Genomic DNA, 21864 nt, shown 5'->3' with positions numbered 1-21864 from the left:
AAGGTCAAGACAGGCTGTAACTAAAAATCAACCTTTTGCTGGAAGTAGCCCCCTGACTAACCTCAGTTCCACAGCCTGCTTTTCGTGTGGGCAGGTAGGACATTGGAGAGCCAATTGTCCCCAATTAGGGGAAAACCAGTGTCGGTATTGTAAAAAGGAGGGACACCTTATTAAGGATTGTCCCACACGACCCCCTAGACAGTTTCCAAAACAGGAAGGATTGCCTTTTCCTGCTCCACCAGCCCCAGCTCTTAACTACTAGGAAAGCCAGGAGACTAATAACATCGTCGTCGCCCCCCTTGTTCATGTGGATCAAACTGGCCCAACCGTTTCTTGTCTAATAAATGGTGTCCCTACCCCTTGCTTGGTTGATACAGGAGCTTCTAGGTCTACCTTAAAAGCACAAGATTTCCCTACTGTACCTCTTTCCTCTGAAGTCGTAACTGCTGTGGGGGTAGGAAATACTCCTATTCCCCACCCTGTGTCATCTCCTCTATCTATATCTATCGGTCCTCTTTCTGCTAACCATGCCTTCCTCCTCAGTCCATGCTCCCCTGTAAACCTTTTAGGAAAAGATCTATTATGCAAACTTCATTGCACTATCTTTTGCTCCCCAGAAGGGGTCTTTTTAGAGGTCCCAGATCCGGCTCATAATGAGGTTTTAGGTCTCCTCCAAATTGATCCAGCCCCAGATCGGGAACCCGATCCCAGTCTTTCCTTGTTGCAACAGGAACTACTGGCAAGGGTACCCCCTTCACTGTGGGCTGAGCATGCTAACCAAGTAGGACGCATTTGTTCTGCTCAACCTGTTAAAATTCGACTTAATCCAAGCAAACCTCTTCCTAAAGTCCGGCAATATCCCCTCTCTCAGCAAGCTGAGGAGGGGATTCGTCCAGTTCTTTCTGCTCTACTTAAACAGGGGGTCATAGTTCCAACAGTAAGTGAATGTAATACTCCCATTCTACCCGTCCGAAAACCCGGAAAAAACACCTGGCGATTCGTACAAGATCTACGTGCTATTAATGCTGCTGTCCTCCCAACTTTTCCGGTGGTTCCAAATCCTGCTACTATTCTCTCTTGTATACCTCCCACTGCTCAGTACTTTTCTGTGATAGATTTGTGCTCTGCTTTCTTTTCTATTCCTATTCATGTGGATAGTCAGTTTCTTTTTGCATTTACTTATCAGGGAGCTCAGTATACTTGGACCAGATTACCCCAAGGTTATACTGAGTCCCCTACTATCTTTTCTCAAATCTTAAAGAAAGATCTAGATGATATCTCATTTCCAAATGGGTCTGTCTTAATACAATATGTAGATGATTTGTTGCTTGCTTCTGACTCTCTGGAAGCTTCAAAAGCGGATACGTTGGTTTTGCTCCAAGCCTTAGCTCAAAAGGGTCATAAGGCTTCAAGGGAAAAGTTACAACTCTGTCTCCCTGTAGTGCATTATCTGGGCCATGATATTTCTGCAGGAAAACGCGCTTTGTCTTCTTCGCGGGTACAGGCAATTCAAAAGATCCCCAGGCCAATTACAAAAAAGCAGCTCAGGGGATTCTTGGGAATGGCAGGCTACTGTAGACAATGGATTCTGGGTTATGCGTCTCTTGTGCGGCCCTTACAAGATTTAACTCTTAATAAAATCTCTGACCCTATTCCATGGCCCACGGAAGCAGAGGAAGCGTTTCAACAAATAAAAACTGCTTTAACCAAAGCCCCTGCTCTCGGTTTACCCGATTATAAAAAACCATTTACTCTCTTCTGTCATGAAAGAGAGGGCTCAGCCCAGGGTGTTCTTACTCAGACTCACGGAGAAAAACACAGACCCATAGCTTACTTTAGTTCTTCATTAGACCCGGTAGCAGCTGGGTTACCCCCCTGCCTCCGGTCTGTTGCAGCAGCTGCAATATTAGTTGAAGCCTCCGCCTCCCTAGTTCTCGGCAGTCCGTTAACTGTTGCAGTTCCTCATGCTGTCACCGCTCTCTTAACTAAAAGCAAAACACAGCATCTTTCAAACTCTAGACTCACTAAGTATGAAATGCTTCTGTTAAATGCTGCAAATGTTACTTTGGCTAGATGTCCGGTACTAAATCCTGCTTCTCTTCTCCCCACGGTAACCGATGGGGAACCCCATGATTGTCTATCTATAACTGCTGAATTATCTGCTCCCAGATCTGATCTACAGGATATTCCCCTGCAAAATCCCGAGTTGATTTATTATGTAGATGGTTCCTGTTTAAGAAATGCGGAAGGGCAGCTGGTAGCAGGCTACGCTGTATGCGATCAACACAGAACTATAGAAGCATTCTCTCTCCCTTCAGTAAAATCAGCTCAGGTTGCTGAACTGTTTGCTCTTACTCGAGCCTGTTGTTTGGCAACCGAGGCGTCTGTTACTATTTATACTGATTCAAAATATGCTTTTGAAGTAGTACATGATTATGGGCAATTGTGAAAATATAGGGGATTTCTTACTTCTACCGGAGCACCTATTAGCCACGGCCCATATGTCAATGCTCTTTTGTCTGCTTTACAGTTACCGTCTGCTATTGCTGTAGTCAAATGTGCAGCCCATAAAAAACCCCATGACGATGTTACTCGAGGAAATGCACTGGCGGACTCCTCCGCCAAGCAAGCGGCCCTTTCCGGGTCTCCGGCTCCTACTGAAATATTTACTCTTTGTATGTCCCAGCCCGTCTCTTTAGTTGACTCTTTACAGGACTTAGCACTTACACAGGAGTCAGCATCAGACGATGAGAAAAACTGCTGGAGACAGTCTGGATGTTCCAAACATCCAGAGGATGCCTTGTGGTATGCTCCAGACGGTCGCCTGGTGGCACCCTTGGCTCTGCTCCCGCACCTTGCCCGGCTAGCACACGGGCTAGCCCATGTAGGCAAGAAGGGGATGATTGCTTCTGTAGCTAAATATTGGCATGCTCCAAAGTTTACAAGCATTGCCCAGCAATACTGCCAAACATGCCCTATCTGTCTGGCATACAACAGTGGACGACCGGTTCGAACCACCCAGGCAGCACACCCACCGCCCTGGGGACCGTTTGTAAACATCCAAATAGACTTTATAAGTATGCCTAAGTGTTGTTCATATGAGTATGTACTTGTGTGTGTGTGCATGTATTCTGGATGGGTGGAAGCTTACCCATGCGCCAAGGCAGACTCAACCACTGTAACAAAGAAGTTGCTCAAGGAATTTATTCCTCGCTTTGGTATCCCTGTCTCAATTAACAGTGACAAAGGAACCCATTTTACAGGTCAAATCACTCAACAAATCTGTAAGGCCCTTCATGTGGACCAACGCTTGCACTGTGCTCACCATCCTCAAAGCGCGGAAGCAGTGGAACGCAAAAATGGGGATCTAAAAAACAAGCTAGCAAAGCTGTGTGCAGAGACAGGCCTTAAATGGCCGGATGCACTCCCTCTAGCACTAATGCAAATGAGGAACACCCCCATGCGTAAACATGGGTTGTCTCCCCATGAAATTCTCATGGCTAGACCAATGAGAATGCCAGTGTCTCCGCCCCTATCCCCAAACTCCCAGCATTTGCAACTCAGTGATGAAAATGTACTAGAATACTGCAAGACGCTAACTAGACATGTCAGATTTATTCATTCACAGGTCCAAAGTGCCCTACCAGATCCAGCTGAGACCGCATGCCATCCCTTGGAGCCTGGTGACTGGGTTTACTGTAAGGTGTTCCAACGAAAGTCTGCCTTGGAGCCCAGGTGAAAAGGTCCGTTCCAGGTCTTACTGACTACTCACACTGCAGTAAAGTGCCAAGGACTCCCAAATTGGGTACACGCATCTCACTGCAAAAAGGTAACGCCTCCTTTGGATCCCATCAGTACCCCGGCTGTTCTACAACCTCGGCTGACAACGTCAGCAGGTGAACCTAAGCAAAAACCCAAGTATCACCTTCGAAGTCGGCAGGTTATATAAGGCATCATGACCGATCCACAGACCAAGATCAAACAGACTGCTCGAGTGCGAAAGTGGCTAATGCCCTCTATCTGAATTATTACCATTCTAATGTTTTTTATGTTTCTTTTAAACATTTATGACTCTTACCTACTCTCAGTTGCTGCCCGAAAGACTACTTCGCTACGTCTCCTGTCAACAGAAAAACCAAAAGCCAAAACAACCACCCCACCCTACCCAATGTGCGGGATAGCAGTTAAAAAAAAGGAAAAAATCACTCCCCGTTCCACTCTGTGTGACGAACAAAACCTTGCTGCCAAACAAAGGAAGAAAGTAAAAAGGTCTCGAGAAGCCTCCACTGCTAAACCCAAAACTCTTACTATAGAGGACGTTAAAAATTGGCCATGGTATAAAAGACGTTACGTGATGTGGTATCAGGGAGGCTCTTGTGGCCGACAGGCTTGGTCATGTGGGGTACATTGGTATTTGGGATTTCTCCCCGGTACAGCTGATTGCAACCCACCACAGGTCCCCTGGCCATGCTACGTCATTCCAGAATTACTAAACCACACTTCCACTGTTCCCCCCACGGTCTCTCCTCTAAGTAATCCTCCCATAGTAACCCCATCTATTAGTACCCACCTTGAGCCCCATGCAAATCCATACTTGCCCAAAACCTCAACCATCAGGCAATGGCCTAGGCCCTCTTCCACTAATTTGTTTTCCTACTGTCTAACTAAGTTGATGTTGATTTTCTCCTTGCAGGGTCAAGTATACCAACGGTATGTTAAATGGAATGCGTTTGGTATGGTATACCTTAGTTATCGTAATATAACCTCATATTTAACATACGCAGGAGAATCTGACCAAGCCGCAAATTTTATAGACACGTGGGACACTGACCATGATATAGACCTTATGTTAATCCCAGGCACATGTTGGCCCCTCACGGATGAGGGTCCCGAATGTTTTGTAGCCACTCATGCCACAAGAACTAATGTTACTGTTAACAGAATATGTTTAGCGGCTGTAGGGTTTGTTTGTGCTCAGGACATTCCCATCACTGAAAACCTGACTTGCACATTACTTCAATACACCCCTTCACACTCAATCAACATCACACTGGCCAAAAAGGGCCTTCAGGTGCAAAGCCAACAATTGTGGTATGAGCCCACTGAAAACCCCCATTTATCAGGGTTCAGATGGACAATACTAAATGCTACCTTGGGAACTGTCCATTTCTCCATACCTCTCACTCACTTCCAAATTACTAGTACTTATTCTAATTGCTCCAAGGGTGCGGCTATACGCCTACTAGAGCAGCAGGCTAGACTTGCAGACAAAAAAAAAAGAAGAGATATTGTTGACACTCTACTGCATGGTGCCAACACTGCAGCGTCAGCCTGGACTCTATATAAAACGCAGGAACATGACAGTCATCTGGGACAACTAGACCAAGCTCAGGGGTTTATTTCCGGGGCTCAGATAACTGAGGAGAAGGCCGGTATAAGCGCACTCCATACTATTTCGGCACTAAGTATTGTTACCCAGGACCTACTTAAGCAAATGGTTCACCAGGTTGCCACATCAGGAAAGGCATTGCAGTGGGACCAAGCGTGTTCAGAAGTACAGGATTATCTTAACACTATCCTTTTTTCCTTACGTAAGGACCTTGAACAGCAGCGCTGGCCCACTGCCCTTACTAATACATCGGGTTTACCCCTCGATTTGTGGCCTTGGAGACTTACGTGGAAATTCTCTAAATGGAGGTGTTGGCGCTCACAGTGTTCCTTCCGGGCTTATGGACCCGTGAAAGGATTTTGGGCCCCCACTTACCGTATCCTTCCAGGCCCTTGGGGTGGTTGCTTATGGGACTGGGTAATTCATCGAGATGTTTGGGAAATTAAACCTCCTGGCGGTCCTAACCGCTTCTTAATCGGTGCCCCAGCTATAACCCCTGACCTTTGGATAGGTCTGGGTGATCTTTGAACCTATTGGCCTTTACAACCCCCACAACTGCAATGTTTTAAAAAATTACACCCAGGGGAGGTAGTGACTGTTCATCACCGAGTATGTTGGAAAGGTCTTGGTACTTTACAAGACCTAACCTCCCATGATCTATTATCTGCTAACAGCAGTTGCGTTCATGTTAATTCCTCAATCATACACAATGTGGCTTTTAACCTCCACACCAGCTCAGGCACTCACAACATTTACTGGCCCGCAGAAAAGGATTATCAGGTTTATTTGGAATTTCAGGTTCCTTTTGATTGGACCTCTGTTGTTCCTGACCGATTCCATTCATTGTTATCCCTCCTACCAGACATTCAATCTATTTCACATTTGCAAACCCAAATTCACTACTTAGCAACTGTTTACCAAGAAGCTTTAAATGCTCTTCAAACGGTTCATTTGGTCTCCACCCTTTGTGTTAAAGGTGATGTTCTGTGTCAGTGCACAAAAAGTTTTCAGTCGCCCCAGAAACACCCTTGGTATGTAGGGCTTCTTTTTGCCATTGGTACCGTTACCTTTGTATGTATTTGCTGTTGGTACATTAAAACCCCCTCCAGTGCTCCCCAGGAAGGTAATCCAGGCCAGGAAACAGTAAATCAGCAATTAATTAAAAACATTGCGCAGGAACTTATGAATATTTCAAATTTCGATGAAGTGTTTACTGCTGAGGAGAGCCCAGTAGCAGTAAACAAAGGAGGGGATTGATAAAGAAAGCCGACCCCAGGCCCAAAGACCGGGTCTTAATCAAGTTAATAATCATATCAAGGCCTTAGGCCTCAATCACACTAACATACATAGCAAAGTAAAAACATTGATTTTATACTAACCCTCCTGAGGCTCACTTTCTGATTTAACTATATCATACACTACTAATATGTTACTTAATGCTGCTAAAACACAAAATGCTGCTATAAGGGGTTAAACTGACATAAAGTCCCTTAAAAACCCTATCCATTACTGCCAAATAAACTAACAACTGCTAGGCTACTATAGTTTATTAAGCGGCTTATGCACACAGAAAATTAACCTCTAATAAACTTGGCTGAACATGCAGTTTGGGCCCAAGTTCCTCAAATTTGCTTAAGAAACATAGCTGCTGACACTGCAAGTAGGCGAAAACCAGGTGTCAAAGTCCTGACATTAACAAAAAACCCGTATAAAGGGGAAGTTGCAAAAAGCAGGCTTGCAGATTAGCTCATAACCAGTATAGTAATGGTAAAAGTTTTTGCAAATGGTTAAAAAATGTAATTGTATTAACCAAATATGGTATCCTCGGATGTATAAGCTCATATGGTAATTTGCGGTTTTAAGCTTTATAACCCCAGGTATTATTGCTGTAAGGTAGAGCGACTTCCCTCTTGCTAGAGGTCCTGTCGTCTCTCCCTGCATATATGCTTGTAATCTATGATTAATCAATAAAGGAGCCTCAGGCTGTCTGATCAACTCAACTGACTGGTGGTCAATTTCCACGACAACCCCTTTGGAATTTTGGTCCAACATGGAAGTCAAAGGACAATAGAGAAGATCAAAGGGTGCACCTTCAAAATAGAGTTTGAAAGCTTACTAAAGACACATACAAGAAGTTCATCTCACACAGAATTCCTAAATTGTACAGACAGATTCCCCCAGTGTTTGTAACAATTAAAGTAGGTACTTAACTTTTTGCATGAGTTGTCCCACTGAGTTCATTCCTTACCAATGTGAGAAGGGTTTAAATTCAGTTCCCTGTGAACAAGCATCCCTACTACAAACAGCTACCCCCTCCACACACACACACGCAACTACCCCTCTTGTTGGCAATCTCTGAAGGATGAGCTCATACTACTCTTTCAGTAATTATGAGGTAGTCGCTCCTGGTATACAAACATTGGTGCCTCATTGGTGAGACTCCCAACACAGGAGTCTCAGATTCAATTCTGTGGTGTTTAGATGCTGCTGTAATTATTAGAACTGGGAGCACTGGCTGTTGGGAGTCTGAAAGGACAGGAAAGAGGAAGGAGGGGGGAGGAGTTGAGGAGGCTGGGTGAGAGTTACAGAGGGTGTGGCAGCAGATTGGTAAAGAGGTTTCCACTGTAAAAATAAAGTCCTGTTGAAGTTTGTTAGTACCTTGACTGGTTGATACAACAAATTCCCAACGAACACACTGCTTAATTTCAAAGAGGAAGGATAGCCCAGTAGTCAGGGTGATAGTACAGGATTTAGGAGAGCCAGGTTCATAGAGTTTAAGGCCAAAGGGACCACAAGATCATCTGGCCTGACCTCCTGTATGTCACAGGCCCATAAAACCACTTAGCCACCACCACCACATCAAGCCCAATGACCAAAATTAGACCAAAGTATTACAGCTCTCTGGAGACTGACTCATTACATGCCTTAGGCATAGAACAGGAGGAACCAAGATGCACTAACGCTCAAGGTCACTGCCATGGCAGAGAACTGATTAGTTGAGATGTACCCAGATGATTCTCGGAAGTTACCTGTGCCCCATACTGCCAAGGAAAGAGACCCTCCACACTCCCCTCAGTGTTCAATTCACTGCTCTGCCATAGATTTCCCCATGTGACCTTGGGCAAGTCATTTAGGCCCAGATCCTCAAGGGTATTTAGGTTCCTAACTTTGTCTCTTTGTGCCTCAGTTTCCCATCTGTAACATGCAGATACTAGCACTGACCTATAAGTACCTAAGATAGCTACCTGGAAAATGTTTCCTGCAACTGCCCTGACAACTCTGTTATGTGTCTAGGAAACTTCAGTCTCCAGAGCTGCTAAACCAGCGCTGTTCACTAGCATGAACATTTAAGAACAAGACATTTCAGCGACATTGATCTATAATATTGGGGGAGAGAGAGAAGCAATGTTGCTCAGAATCAAGGACATTAATTTAAAGAAAGTGATCTTGCATTGCATATTGTAGAAGATCCACACTAAAGACTTCATATTTTCTTCCTCAGTGTACAAATACGATACACATCTTAAACTCAAAGCCAAAATTCAGCCCTTGTATACTTACACAAGGTTGTCATGAGATCTACATATGTGCATCAGAGAGCAGCTTGGCTTTTTGAAGTGCAGTTGCACAAAAATGTTTCCCCTAGCCAAGAGGTTTGGGACTTTCTTTCCTATGGACACTGGGCTCAGTTCTGACCTTTGGACACTTGTACTGGGAGACGGACTGGTGGATTTAATAGATCTTTCCCATTTATAAAGTCTACGATTCCTCATAGCAGGGGCAAGATTAAGCCTATGAAGTACAGACCATCATTGCTGTGAGATTAGCAATCCATCTGTTACACAGAGCTGCTACCAAGAGCAATTTAGAGTGGAACAGTGCTTAGAAAAATGAAGTAACCATATTAGTGTTGCCATGAAGCAACTTCCTAGGTACATAGCGGTTGCGAGATGGCTGAACTACCTGTCCCGAGTGACTATCCACAGTGTCACACACGTCAAAAACGCTCTGCAAAACATGTGGCTCTAAATAGTCCCCTTAATGAATTTTACGAATAAAAATTGTGTGATAATAGTGCAACTATCCAGGCAATGTGTTTGCACCACTTCTCTAGCTGGTACACCATAAGCTTTCATTGCTAGTCCAGACATCTCTGGAACTGGAAGCATGCCACAAGAGCACCAGAGATCAAACACTAAGGCACATTAGGGGATCTATCAAAGATCTGGCAACGCTCAAAGACCCTGTCACAGCACTGAAGCAGCAGGAGGGAGTTCTGGTGATGTCTGAGGAACTGCAGGAGCAGTGCAAGTCCGAGAGTGCTTCTGATCCCCCAGTGGAATTAACTCATGTTAATCAGCACATCTCCTGGCACTGCCCAATCAGGGGTACAACATACAAATACTCTCAGAACAGATTTCTTAAAGGCACAAAACCACATGTTCTTAGTTAAAGGTTTATTTTAATTACTTCAGTGGAGACTATTCTAGTGAAGGGTCTTTTTCCACTAAAAAACCGGGTTGGTTAAAGATACCCGTTTCTTCATCCCCAAGAAGAGTAGCAGAGTCTTGCTTTACACCCCTGCAGTTGAACAGGGTACTGGCAGCCATTGGGGCAGAAGGGGGACCTGGAAGGCCTTGTATTTCCTCCCGTCAGGAAACACAAGACCCGTGCCCATGGATCCCTCTTTCCCCTTCCTCTACAGCGGGCTATGACAATGTCTTTCCTTATCTGGATCTTGGGAGGTTCACACACTACAGTTAATGATGCTCTAAACCAGGGGTAGGCAACCTATGGCAAGGGAGCTGATTTTCAGTGGCATTCACACTGCCCAGATCCTGGCCACCAGTCCGGGGGCCTCTGCATTTTAATTTAACTTTAAATGACGCTTCTTAAACATTTTAAAACCCTTGTTTACTTTACATACAGTAATTTAGTTATATATTATAGACTTATAGAAAGAGACCTTCTAAACACATAAAAATATATTACTGGCACACAAAACCTTAAATTAGAGGGAATAAATGAAGACTCGGCACAGCACTTGTTAAAGGTTGCTGACCCTTGCTCTAAACTTTGGGTGAAAAGGATAAGCATGTACTTCTGAACCCTTCCACGAGTCCTACTGGGTCCCACTCACGGAAGCCCAGCTCTGCATCCATGGGCAGGAAAGTGGAAATACAGCTGGGCAACTCTAAGAGGCAAGAGTGTCCAGATAACTACTGGAATGTCAAAGATAGATAAAATTCCTCTCTTTAAAAAATGAGTGGGGGAGGGAGTGGTAAGTTGCCACTAGAACAGCTACAAATACTTCCTTGCCTCAGTCTGTCCCTGTTCCGAGCAGCCCCAATCATCTCTTCACTCAGATAGAGAAATGAGATCGTGAAGGCAATTGTAGTTTGGCAATTCACTTTGACAGGAGCAGGTCACATGACAAACGGTTATTCCTTCCCTTTAAGGGTATCTGGGGACCAAGAGGGAAGTCATTTTTACTGTGATGATCAGATCTCGAAAGCTAAGCAGGGTTGTGTTAGTACCTATAAGGAAGACTTCTAGGAAATGCCCACATTCTGGGAACAAAAAGAACGAGGAGTCCTTGTGGCACCTTAGAGACTAACACATTTATTTGGGCATAGGCTTTTGTGGGCTAAAATCCACTTAATCAGATGCATGCACGAAAGCTTATGCCCAAATAAATGTGTTAGTCTCTAAGGTGCCACAAGTACTCTTCGTTCTTTTTGCTGATACAGACTAACACGGCTACCGCTCTGAAATTCTGGGAACAGTTTCCTCTGCCTCAGTACTGAGCCATCGCCTCTACATGGCATTAGGGGTTACTGTGTTGCTCAGAGTGCCATCTTTCACATGAGACACAAAAATCAGTTCATAACCACTTGTCATTAAAGGGCCTAGGATATGTATTGTAACTATATGGCTGTTAACTCTAGTCCACTGGCCAGATTCCAACTTGGGTAATTCTATTCTGTCTCTCTAAATTGTCCCTATGTTTCAAATTGAATATGGGATTTTTAGTTTTTTGTTGGTGTTGTTTTCTGCCGGAATTGTGACAAGCATAGCTGTGTGCTATTAAAAAGCCCCTGTTTCACCCTAGAGGTAAGTGTTAGAGAAAACCATTCACCGGGATCTTTGCTTCTGTATTTCAGCTTCCCCGTCCATGAAGTGGGGATAATCATGCTGACTTGTCTTATGGAGGAGTTGTGCAGCTGAAACTGCTTTGAGATCTTGCTGTAGGTACTACAGAAAGGCAAAGATTGACTTATTACAATGACTTATTATAGTTTGCATAATAGGAAAAATAATCATTGACTTCTGCATCATTCTCTTTATTCTTAGCCTAGTTCAGCAGGATCTCAAAGTTGTCCTCTGATAGCCAGTCTATAGCCTTTGTGAAATTAATTTGGCAAGTCTCGGTCCTCTGCCTAGAGGACAAATGGTGTTTTTGTGATGTGGCCATTGCAGTGCAGGGAAATAGGTATGTGAAGTGATCCCTGTACACAATGCAATATGGAAAATGCTTTGGGAGCCTTCAGGATGAAAGGCTATATAAATGCAACTATTGATGCAATAATTTTTGCAATAATTTCTCAAGTTGTTTTTTTAAAATGTAAGTTTCATATGCTCACACTGCACTGTATGTCGGGCCTTGTCTACACACAAACTTGTACACCTCTACCTCAATGTAATGCTGTCCTCAGGAGCCAAAAAATCTTACCGCATTATAGGTGAAACCATGTTATATTGAACTTACTTTAATCCACCGGAGTGCGCAGCCCCGCCCCCCGGAGCACCGCTTTACTGCATTATATCCAAATTCATGTTACATTGGGTCACGTTATATCGAAGAAGTGGTGTACTAATTTAGTTTAACCCACGTGGACACTCTTTTTTCAGTTGAAGGGTGTTAACGCCTGTTGCTAATCAACCTAAACTAAACCAAAATAAACCCAGCTGAAACCAAAGCTAGGCCTGGCCTACCTTTAAAAGTTTTGCCAGCATAGCTATTCAGTGAGGACTCTTCAGGGGAAAAACAAAACAAACCACCACCAAACACACACACAGCCTGAAAATCAAAATACCCTCAACTGAGAGCTGTGTTGGCAGAAACCCTGGCATAGGCAAGATTATACTGGCAAAAGTTGTTTTGCTGGTACAGCTTATTTTGTTCAGGGAACTGGTATAAGCTATACCAGCAAAAGAGTGACAACAATGCTTTCCTGGTACATCTATACTAGGAGTGTTTGCTGGTATAGCTACACTGGCAAACTCTTTCTAGCACAGACTAGGTCTAGGAGGGTTCCATCCAACTTACATTTTTCAACAGTTTAAATTATGTTAAACCACTGCAACTCTGATAGAGTCACTCGCGGTTTGTCTAAATAGGCCTCGTGTCAGCCACCATGCGAATAACCTCTTTCAACAGTTTTTAGCAAAGGAAAGCAAGATAGAGGTTTCTGAAATACTTCCATCTGCAACTGCCCCTTTTCACTCCCTGCCAGAATCCTTTCCTTAACAGGAGATAGCAGACGATCTGCATGTAACTTATTTAAAAAGGATGCACCCGAGTAATGCGCATATGCTGTCAAAGACAATGTACAGGCCAGATTTTCATAAGAGTTCAGCATGTTGTGCTTTGAAATCTGGTCATAAGTGTCAGAGTGGGAGCTGCACACTTTCAAGAGTCTAGCCCCATGAGCCCATTGACAATCTGCACCAAGCCTCCCACTGTTGTGCTACCACTAGCAATGGTTGGAATGCTACTAGCGTTCACCCCTGTGCTACCTAGACCTGCTCTGAGCAGGGCAAAACCAGGTTGGATTTCACATTGTATGAACTATACCAGGTCTCAAGTATCAGAGCGGTAGCCGTGTTAGTCTGGATCTGTAAAAAGCAACAATGAGTCCTGTGGCACCTTAAAAACTAACAGATGCATTGGAGCATAAGCTTTCGTAGGTAAATACCCACTTCGTCAGACGCATGTAATGGAAATTTCCAGAGGCGGGTATAAATATGCAGGCAAGAATCAGTCTGGAGATAAGGAGGTTAGTTCAATCAGGGTGGGTGAGGCCCTCTTCCAGCAGTTGAGGTGTCAACCAGGTCTGAAGCTTAATGCTTCCACAGGGGGATTTCGAATTTAGCAGCCTTCATTTCCATCAGCTTGGAACTGGGGATACTGCATTTGTAGCCCAAACACAGCTATCTTGAACTCACAGAATCAATTTACATTTCATTTTCAGAGGAAGGCAAATGGAACAAAGAGACAAATCTGCATTATACCTCTAGAAACCCCACTGAAGCTAATGGGAAATCAAGGGGTAAAGCCTGGCTCCCTTTCAACACTACAGGCTGTGAGCAGGCAGGATGACTCAGCAGAAAACAAGAGCATCAGCAAGGTCTTTTCTTCAAGGGAGAAGGATAACAAGAAATGCCAATGTATTGCTCTTTTTTTCTGAGCACCTGTATAAGGAGAGGACAGCAGATGAGTTGGAGTTAACCTGCTGCTCACCAAAAGCCAGGTCATGCCTTTGCACTCTGTCTTGTATGTTTCTTTGAACCGAGACAAGACCTTACTTTTAACAAAACACTACCTTAAAAAAAAGGAGGGGGGAGTGCACGGGGCACTGTAAAGATGATATTAAGCCTGCCAGTTGATAACAGAAGCTAGAAGGGCCAGTGTGGCTCTTATTAAAATAAACATTGCATTTCTAAGTCATTTGCTGCACAGTGCCCTTCAATGCATCTAGCACTTGTATACCTAGAGGAAGCAGTTTCTAGTGGTTACATGACAGGGTTGGGGTTTACGAGTTTCCAGGCTCGGCCATCACAGGGAGAGCTTGGGCAAGTCCATAGGCCTCTGTGCCTCAGTTTCCCCATGTATGTAATGGGGGTAATAGCTTCCTGCCACATACAGGTGCTGTGAGAGTTATTCAATTGAAGAATGCAAAAAAAACAACCACTACCAAAAAACACCCTCTTAGTGAAGGTGTTACAGAAGGGCAAAGTAAGCATATCATGAGTTTGGATAGTACGCAAAACCCCATTGATTTCCGTTTACTCAACTTGGTAGCATGTGACAGTTATTCTCACTGCTGTTCAATGGCCTATACGAAGCAAGTTTGTGGCATCTCAGTCTAATTTCTGGTGGTGTTTTTTGGGTTTGGAAACTGGCCATCACAGCTGGCATGAGTTATCCCCTTTGTTGACAGCCTCCACAGGGAGGCCAGTGACCAACAGGGCCTTCTCATCCCTAGAGATGTGGTCTCTCCAGGTCATAGGGCACTATGGAGAAAGCCTGCATGGAGTTACCTGTTTTGTGGTTAGACACAGGACTTCATTCTCCAGGATTCAAATAGGCGAGCACCTCTTACCAAAGTGAGATTCATTACAAAGAAACAAATCTGCACACTGATCATGCTTATCTTGTAACAGGTTCCTCCAATACCAACCCGACGAATCCTCTGGTTTCCTGTTGTTGCCTCTTGGCCAAGTGATAGCAGATTTGTGGTGTCTTGGAGGTCGGTTTCCTGCTTGCAGTGGAAACTAATGACAGGAAGACAGGTATTGTCTTAGTGTATTTTCTTTATTTACCAAGTGTACACAAGTCCTAGGGAGAGGAGTTAAATCCGGCTCTTAAATAAACCAAGCAAGCTCATAACCCAGTACTACCAAGGAGTAGATTTTGCAGTGAAGAAGCTGTTAGAAGAGTCTGTACATCAAGCCTGATTTTAAAACGGTTTTGAGCACCATCTGCTGTCATCCCTAAATAATGCAACTCTGAATTGGATATCAAACCAGCCCTTCACTTTCTACAGAAACAGGCGCACCATTTGCCCCTTCAGAGTTACACTGTGCCAAATTTGCCCCGGACTCCACTGAAGCTATACTAATGGAGTGACGCTGGAGATTAGTTCACCTCACTAGTTCTAGAGCACTTGCTGTGTGTACACTCAGAGCTACAATGCCCACACCTGGTGAACGGCTATAGCACAATGGATCTTTGTGTTACGTACAAATGGTGTCCTAAAATGTGTTGTAAAAAGTATTAAGTGGCAAGACAGCAGGTAATAATATATAGCGTCTGTTACAGAGAACATTGGGATGCAGGTAGCGTGTGCTGGAAAATGTAGCATCTAACAGGAAGAGAAAGGAGGAGGTGAGGACAAGGGAGAACGTTACCAGTTATCAAGGCTTAAGGTAGGTTGGACAGCCTGGAGTCACAGACCCCTCTCTAGGAGTCCTGGGAGGTTTAGTTGTTGACAAGGAGTGACATGGCCAAGTCTCATGCTACACTTTCTGACTATGGAACACAGAGCACAGAATAAGCTATCTCCAACATGGGGTGTCTTCCTGCTCTCGCTAGGCTGTGTGTCACAAGAAGTAGGAGTGTTTTTGGGGAGGCGGGCAGATCTGAGACCTGCACCTTAAGATTTCAAATTCAGAACTAATCATAGGGGTTCATTCTGTTTGATTTTCCTTCTGAGATTGGAGGGGAAACAGCCCTGACAGTCTGTTCAGCCCCTTCTCTAGACGGGGACACACACACAGCTGAGTTCCAGCTGGGGCTGCAATACCAAGACTCCAGGGGCCCGGCTAGGTCAGGGAATAGGATACAGGACCTTTCACCTCTAAACACCAGCACCAAATATGACCTTGGGAAGAGTCATGTTCTCATCTGATGCTATCTCACTCCACATCCCAGAGGTAGTGATCCCACACCTGCAGACTGACAATTGGCATTAGCTACCCCTCACTTGCAGCCTCAGCTGACACACCAAGGACTGAATGGATCACAAAGAGTGGCCTTCCCTCTCCACCCCCCATTAGAAAGGACTCCTCCCAAATCAGAAGGTACATTGGCTGGACACAGCAATCACAAACCCTTAGCAGAAGATAGGGGCATATAGTCCTCCATTCCCCACCCATGTGTGACCAAGCCACTTTCCACCCCACTCAGTCCCATGTGATGCTAACTAGGTTTGAGAAACAGGAGATGAGGGACGTAGTTCACAGAGGACTCTGGCCAGCTCAGGCAGCTGGGAGGAGCATCTCAGGAGGACACACCACAAAGACATCTTGCTCCATGGATAGAGGTGGGTCCTGAGATTGCCTGGGCACCACTCAGAGAATGGAGTGAGTGTGACTGCATTGCTCAACAGGACTGTCTGGAGCACATTGGGTCCCAGGCCTAGGCCCAAGACCAAAACCAGCAGCATAAGGCTGAGGAACCAGTGAACATTTCCACTTCCCACTCTCTATGAACCTGCCAGTCACCACCTACCTGACTCCACCGGGAAGCTAGGATTTGGGGCTTTTGCAGAGCTCACCTCCAACCCCAGCCAGCCACAACACATCAGACTTCCAGGGCGCACAAGCTATCCCCTTTCCAGGCCCTCCAGTTCAAAGAGAGCTCCAAACCTCTGGAATTTGCTGATCCCCTCAAACTTACCAATGGCAGGTACAATCTGCATATCCAATCAGAGCAACGGTCTCAACAAAGCACTTTCTATAAGTCAGACACACACACACATTCTCTCTCTCTCCCTCCCTCCCCCTCCCTCCAAGCACCAGGACAATGCAGGCAGCTGCTGCAGGAACTTTCCCAACAATTACCCGCACACATGCAGGACGTACTACAGAGAGAAGGGAATAGGCCCCTGGTCCACATATCTCTAGACCAGACCAGACCATTGACCAGAATGAGTCAGTTTCTATCAGCCTAACCACACTCCCAGAATTCTCTGACTGGAGTGGGAAATGCTGAACCCTTGGAAAGAAGTTGTCCCTGGAGAAAGAATGGCTCTAAAGCCCTTGTGCTTAAAGGAGGATATAGGTCCCTACCTAGGCAAACAGAGATGAGCCTATAGGCAGATTGAAGAGGTTCTTACAGGAGCTCAATGCCCAGAGTAGGAAGGGCTTTCAAGGATGTCCCCTTGGATTGGGTTTATACTCACAGTCAAGATCAACAAGACCGAACAGTTGCCATTTCTCAGGGCTTCAGTTTCCCCTCAGTCTAATCAGCAGATCACACTCTGCTCCCAGAACCAGGAAAGGAACCCAGGAGTCCTGATTTCCACTCCCCTCCTGATTTTGTTTGTAGGTCACACTGGGGCATGATCTGAGCTGCACATCTATGGAAGCAGACCTCAGGAGAAGAAAGGCTAAAGAGATTTTCCTTCAAAGCAAGGAATGTGTCAGCCTGTGAGATATAAACATAACTAACATGCACTCCGGGACACCAAACGAAAAGCAACAGACATCTAAGGACCATCCCCAATACAGCAACTAACATATCAAAACAGTGAACATCTTCCAGCCTTAATTTCCTTGTTCACCTCACTGCTCTATTTATTCCTCCCAATCTCATATTCATCTACTCTACCCATGCAGTCTGTATTTTAAGGGCACCAGATGCCTCTGCTTTCCCAGCATGCTCTGCTGTTTGTTTTTAAAAAGCCTCAGCTGGCTGCCAACGCCTGCTTTTCAGCTCCGAGAAACATGCTTGTTAGCAGCAGATTCCTAATCTCCCTTCCGCACCATGAATGGGGATAACACCCATCTGCTGGCCTTCAGGAGAAGGGGAGGGTCTGTTCCACAGCCCTAGCACAACAAAAGTCTAGCTTATTATGCACTGACTTATCCCCCAACAATAACTTGCCCAGTCAGGCAAACCTACAATCCAGAGCTGAGACCAGCACCTCCAGGAAGGGCTTCCATTCCCACTCAGCTGCTGCAACATTAGACACGGCCCTTCCAGGGTTCTAACAACTAGCGGACTCTCTCTTGGAGGTAGGAAGAAAGCTAAGGTGGGAGGCTATAATGGAAAGTGTTAGACACCTGGATCTAACCGACGTCGTCAGCTTCAACTATGAGAAAAAGAACGAATATGCTCTGTAGCTCATTAGTAAAGCCCTGAGACGTGTGGACCCTCTGTAAGTGCTATTGTTACTCCTTCAGGAATGAGTCTTACCTTCTCAACGTTCAATTTATTCAATCAAGTTCCGAGCACTTGAGTGCACACATCAGCAGGGTCTTCCCCTCTCTGGACACACTGGCAATCTCCTCCATGTGTTGTTTTCAAGTATCCTTCAAACAAGCGAATGCTGCACCCTGCTCTGAAGAGACAATTCCCATTAATCAAAATATAAACAATAAAACAAGTATACACACAACATCCAAATTCAAGTCTTAATATGCTGTTTTCCAGTACAAATAATTTAAACAATTACAATCGTTCCAAGGGCCTCCCAGTCACTTAAGAGAGGCCAGAAGTATGATCTAGTGCAGAAGTTCTCAAACGGTGGGTGAGGACCCCAAAGTGGGTTGGGACCTTGTTTTAATGGGGTCGCCGGTGCAGGCTTTAGACTTGTTGGGGCTTGAGGCTGAAGCCAGAGAGCCACTGCTTGGGACCAAAGATCATGGGCCACGGTGATTGTCGCATACCTGGCGATTGCCCTTCCTCTTATAGAGGTGCACGATGGACGCGTCTCTAAATTCCTGTGGAATGGATCCCTGCTTCCAGAAGGACTGAAACAGCTCAGTGAGTTTCCGTAGCAGCACGGGTCCACCGACTTTATACACCTCTACTGGTATGGCATCTGACCCTGGGGCTTAGCTGGTTGATGGCTTTCTTCACTTCGTCCTCTTCTGGTGAAGCATCCATGGAGTCATTGACTGCAACCTGGGGCATCTTGTCACTCGCCTCATCATTGATGACTGAGGGGCAGTTGAGAACTGCTTCAAAATGTTCAGCCCATCTCTGGAGAATCTGCGTCTTCTCTGCAAGGAGCACAGTGCCATCAGAGTTCAGGAAGGGAAAGCTCCCAGAAGACTGTGGACCACAGTGTGTGTTGAGGGCTTCATAGAACTGCCTGTAGTCGTTCCTGTCCGCATATGCCTGTATTTCATCTGCTTTGGTGCTCAGTCACAAGTCCCGCATTTTGCGTGGTCGGTTCTGTACTGCTCTGCGAGCGTTGATAAAGGCAGTCTTCTTTGCCGCTGAGGATGGGTCGTTCTGATATGCACGATGCAGGCGGTGCTTCTCAGTAAGTAAGGCCTGGATTTCTGCATCATTTTCGTCAAACCAGTCTTGCCGCCTGTGTGTGGAGGGCCCCAATCCCTTTGATGCAGCTGTATGGACAGTGTTGCAGAATTGCTCCCAGTCTTTCTCAGCGTCATCCTCAATACGAAGATCAGCAAGCTCATTCTCTAGGTCTTCCGCTAGATTTTCAGCGATGCAGCTGTTCTTCAGCTTTGATACATTGATCCTTTTGAGAGCCTTATAGCCTTGTGGTCGTCTCTTCGGCATGATACGGAGCTTCATTTTGGATACTATGAGCCTGTGATCCATCCAGCAGTCAGCGCCGCACATAGCTTTTGTAACCTTGACATCTTGTCTGTCCCTTCTCCTGATGATGAAATAGTCGATCAGATGCCAGTGCTTGGAACGGGGATGCATCCACGAAGTCCTGTTACGGGTAGGGAGGCGGAAGACCATATTGGTGATCAGAAGGTCATGTGCTGCACAAGTTTTCAGCAGTAACAGGCTATTGCTGTTACACTTTCCCACTCCATTTTTCCCAATGACTCCTTCCCAGGCTGTGGCATCGCATCCGACTCTTGCGTTAAAATCGCCAAGTAAGATCAGATTGTCTGTGCGGTGCACTGATGATAGCAGAGCATCTAGTTCTTCGTAGAATGTATTCTTCACATCCTTTGAGTTGGTCATTGTGGGAGCGTATGCGCTGATCAAAGTACCTTGTTTTCCTTTCCGAAGCGGAAGCTGCATTGTCATGAGTCGGTCATTCATACCCTTGGGGGAACTGGCAAGTTGCCGAACAAGATGACTCTTGATGGCGAAGCCAACTCCAGATTTGCGACACTCATCACTGCCGCGGCCACTCCAGAAGAATGTATAGCCTCTGTCTGACTTGAACAGCCGTCCTTCATTAGCAAGGCGAGTTTCGCTAAGGGCTGCAATGTCAATGTTGTAGCGTGCGAGCTCTCTGGCGACAAGGGCTGTTCTTCTCTCCGGTCTGTGTGCTGTGATGTTGTCCAGTAACGTGCACACATTCCATGTGCCAATGGTGATCGGTGTCACTCTAAGTTTTGTTTTTGTTTGACCGCTTTTATGGGATCCCCGCCAGCCGCAGTATGCTGGCCAGGGTAAGGTGAAGCAGGCAATGTTTAGGGCACCTTTTCTAGCCCCCTCTTCATTCTACGGAGGTGAGCAGTGCAATCCTGAATAGGGCTGCTCAGTCACTCAAGAAGACGCCGAGCTCCACTGCTGCCTCGGTCAGTGAGGAACGACCATTATACCTGAAAAAGCAGCAAAGAATCCTGTGGCACCTTATAGACTAACAGACGTTTTGGAGCATGAGCTTTCGTGGGTGAATACCCACTTCCTCAGATGCATGTGAAGTGGGTATTCACCCACGAAAGCTCATGCTCCAAAACGTCTGTTAGTCTATAAGGTGCCACAGGATTCTTTGCTGCTTTTACAGATCCAGACTAACACGGCTACCCTCTGATACATTATACCTGAGCTGCCTGTGTGCAGGTCCGCGGCTACAGCTCCCAGTGTATCCACACCTGCTGCTTCATCGCTCGCCCATCGTCACGGGACTTGATATGATGTGATATGAAATGATGTCGAGACTTGCGCGTGAATTGGATTAAAGTGAGGGAGAGTTGTGCGACGTCAACCTCACTCTCTCTTCCCAGTTCCTATCTGTATCCAGTGGCAGGACAAGACTCAAGATGGCTGGAGACAGGGCAGGGCGCAGTGGATGACCAGGACGCCTACGTGTCTTGTCGTGCTCTTGAGCGTTCCACAACGCTTGCTGTCCCTGCCCTCCTGACCGTTGAACCAGGTTTCCTCAGTCAGCCAGATCCAGCCTTCGCGTGCAATGGGTAGACAGGCCCTGACTCACCAAGGGTCTCAGACTCATCCGCTACCCTCACCTGGTTTAGCCAGTCAGTCGAGAAGGTTTCCGGGGTGTGGCTGCTGTCGCATGCTGACAGCTACTTGGAGCCACAGGTGAGAGCATGGTGTCAAGTGGGGACCAAAGTGGATGAGCTACTCCTAGGAGTATGACTGCTCCCCCATCAGAGGTACTATCCCTCCCTGACAACCCCATCCACCCCAGCAGGGCACACTCAGCAGGGTGTGTCATAGGTGCTGGAACTAGGGATGCTACCACAAACCCTGGTTTAAAATGGTTTCCATTATATACAGGGTTCACACTTCGGTGCAATGGCTCTCAGACCCCTTTCCCTCCCCCCCCCCCGCCCCTCCACTATAAAAACTGTTCTAGCGCCCCCAGAGTGTGTAAGCCCTGCTCTGTCTGCACACTCAGCAGCATTGGTGTGTGTAGGTGTGTACGCCCTACTCTATTTGCAAGCCTTGGGTGAGTGTGCAAGCCTCACTATCTCTGGCACACTCATCTGTGTGCATGTGT

At 46.0% G+C, this 21864-nt stretch overlaps 2 protein-coding genes across 2 annotated transcripts in view; both read right to left on the bottom strand.

Moving 5' to 3' along the window:
* Positions 1–14947, bottom strand: part of MAPT (microtubule associated protein tau) — a 117328-nt gene extending 102381 nt beyond the window's left edge. The window contains exon 1 of the mRNA XM_030541063.1: positions 14854–14947. The gene's annotated coding sequence lies outside the window, so the exon portion shown is untranslated. The remainder of the gene's footprint in view (positions 1–14853) is intronic.
* Positions 14948–18878: 3931 nt separating this feature from the next.
* Positions 18879–21549, bottom strand: LOC115638931 (craniofacial development protein 2-like). Its single transcript, XM_030541076.1, has 2 exons — positions 20945–21549; positions 18879–20722 (listed from the first exon to the last, which is right to left on the bottom strand). The coding sequence occupies exon 2, from the start codon at positions 20211–20213 to the stop codon at positions 19329–19331; it is 885 nt and encodes a 294-aa protein (XP_030396936.1). The 5' UTR covers positions 20214–20722; positions 20945–21549; the 3' UTR covers positions 18879–19328.
* Positions 21550–21864: the final 315 nt, after the last annotated feature.

This window comes from Gopherus evgoodei, chromosome 23, assembly GCF_007399415.2.
Source record: "Gopherus evgoodei ecotype Sinaloan lineage chromosome 23, rGopEvg1_v1.p, whole genome shotgun sequence".
Classification (NCBI taxonomy): domain Eukaryota; kingdom Metazoa; phylum Chordata; order Testudines; family Testudinidae; genus Gopherus; species Gopherus evgoodei.
The sequence above is the reverse complement of the archived record's forward strand: the minus strand, read 5'-3'. Positions and strand labels throughout refer to the sequence as shown.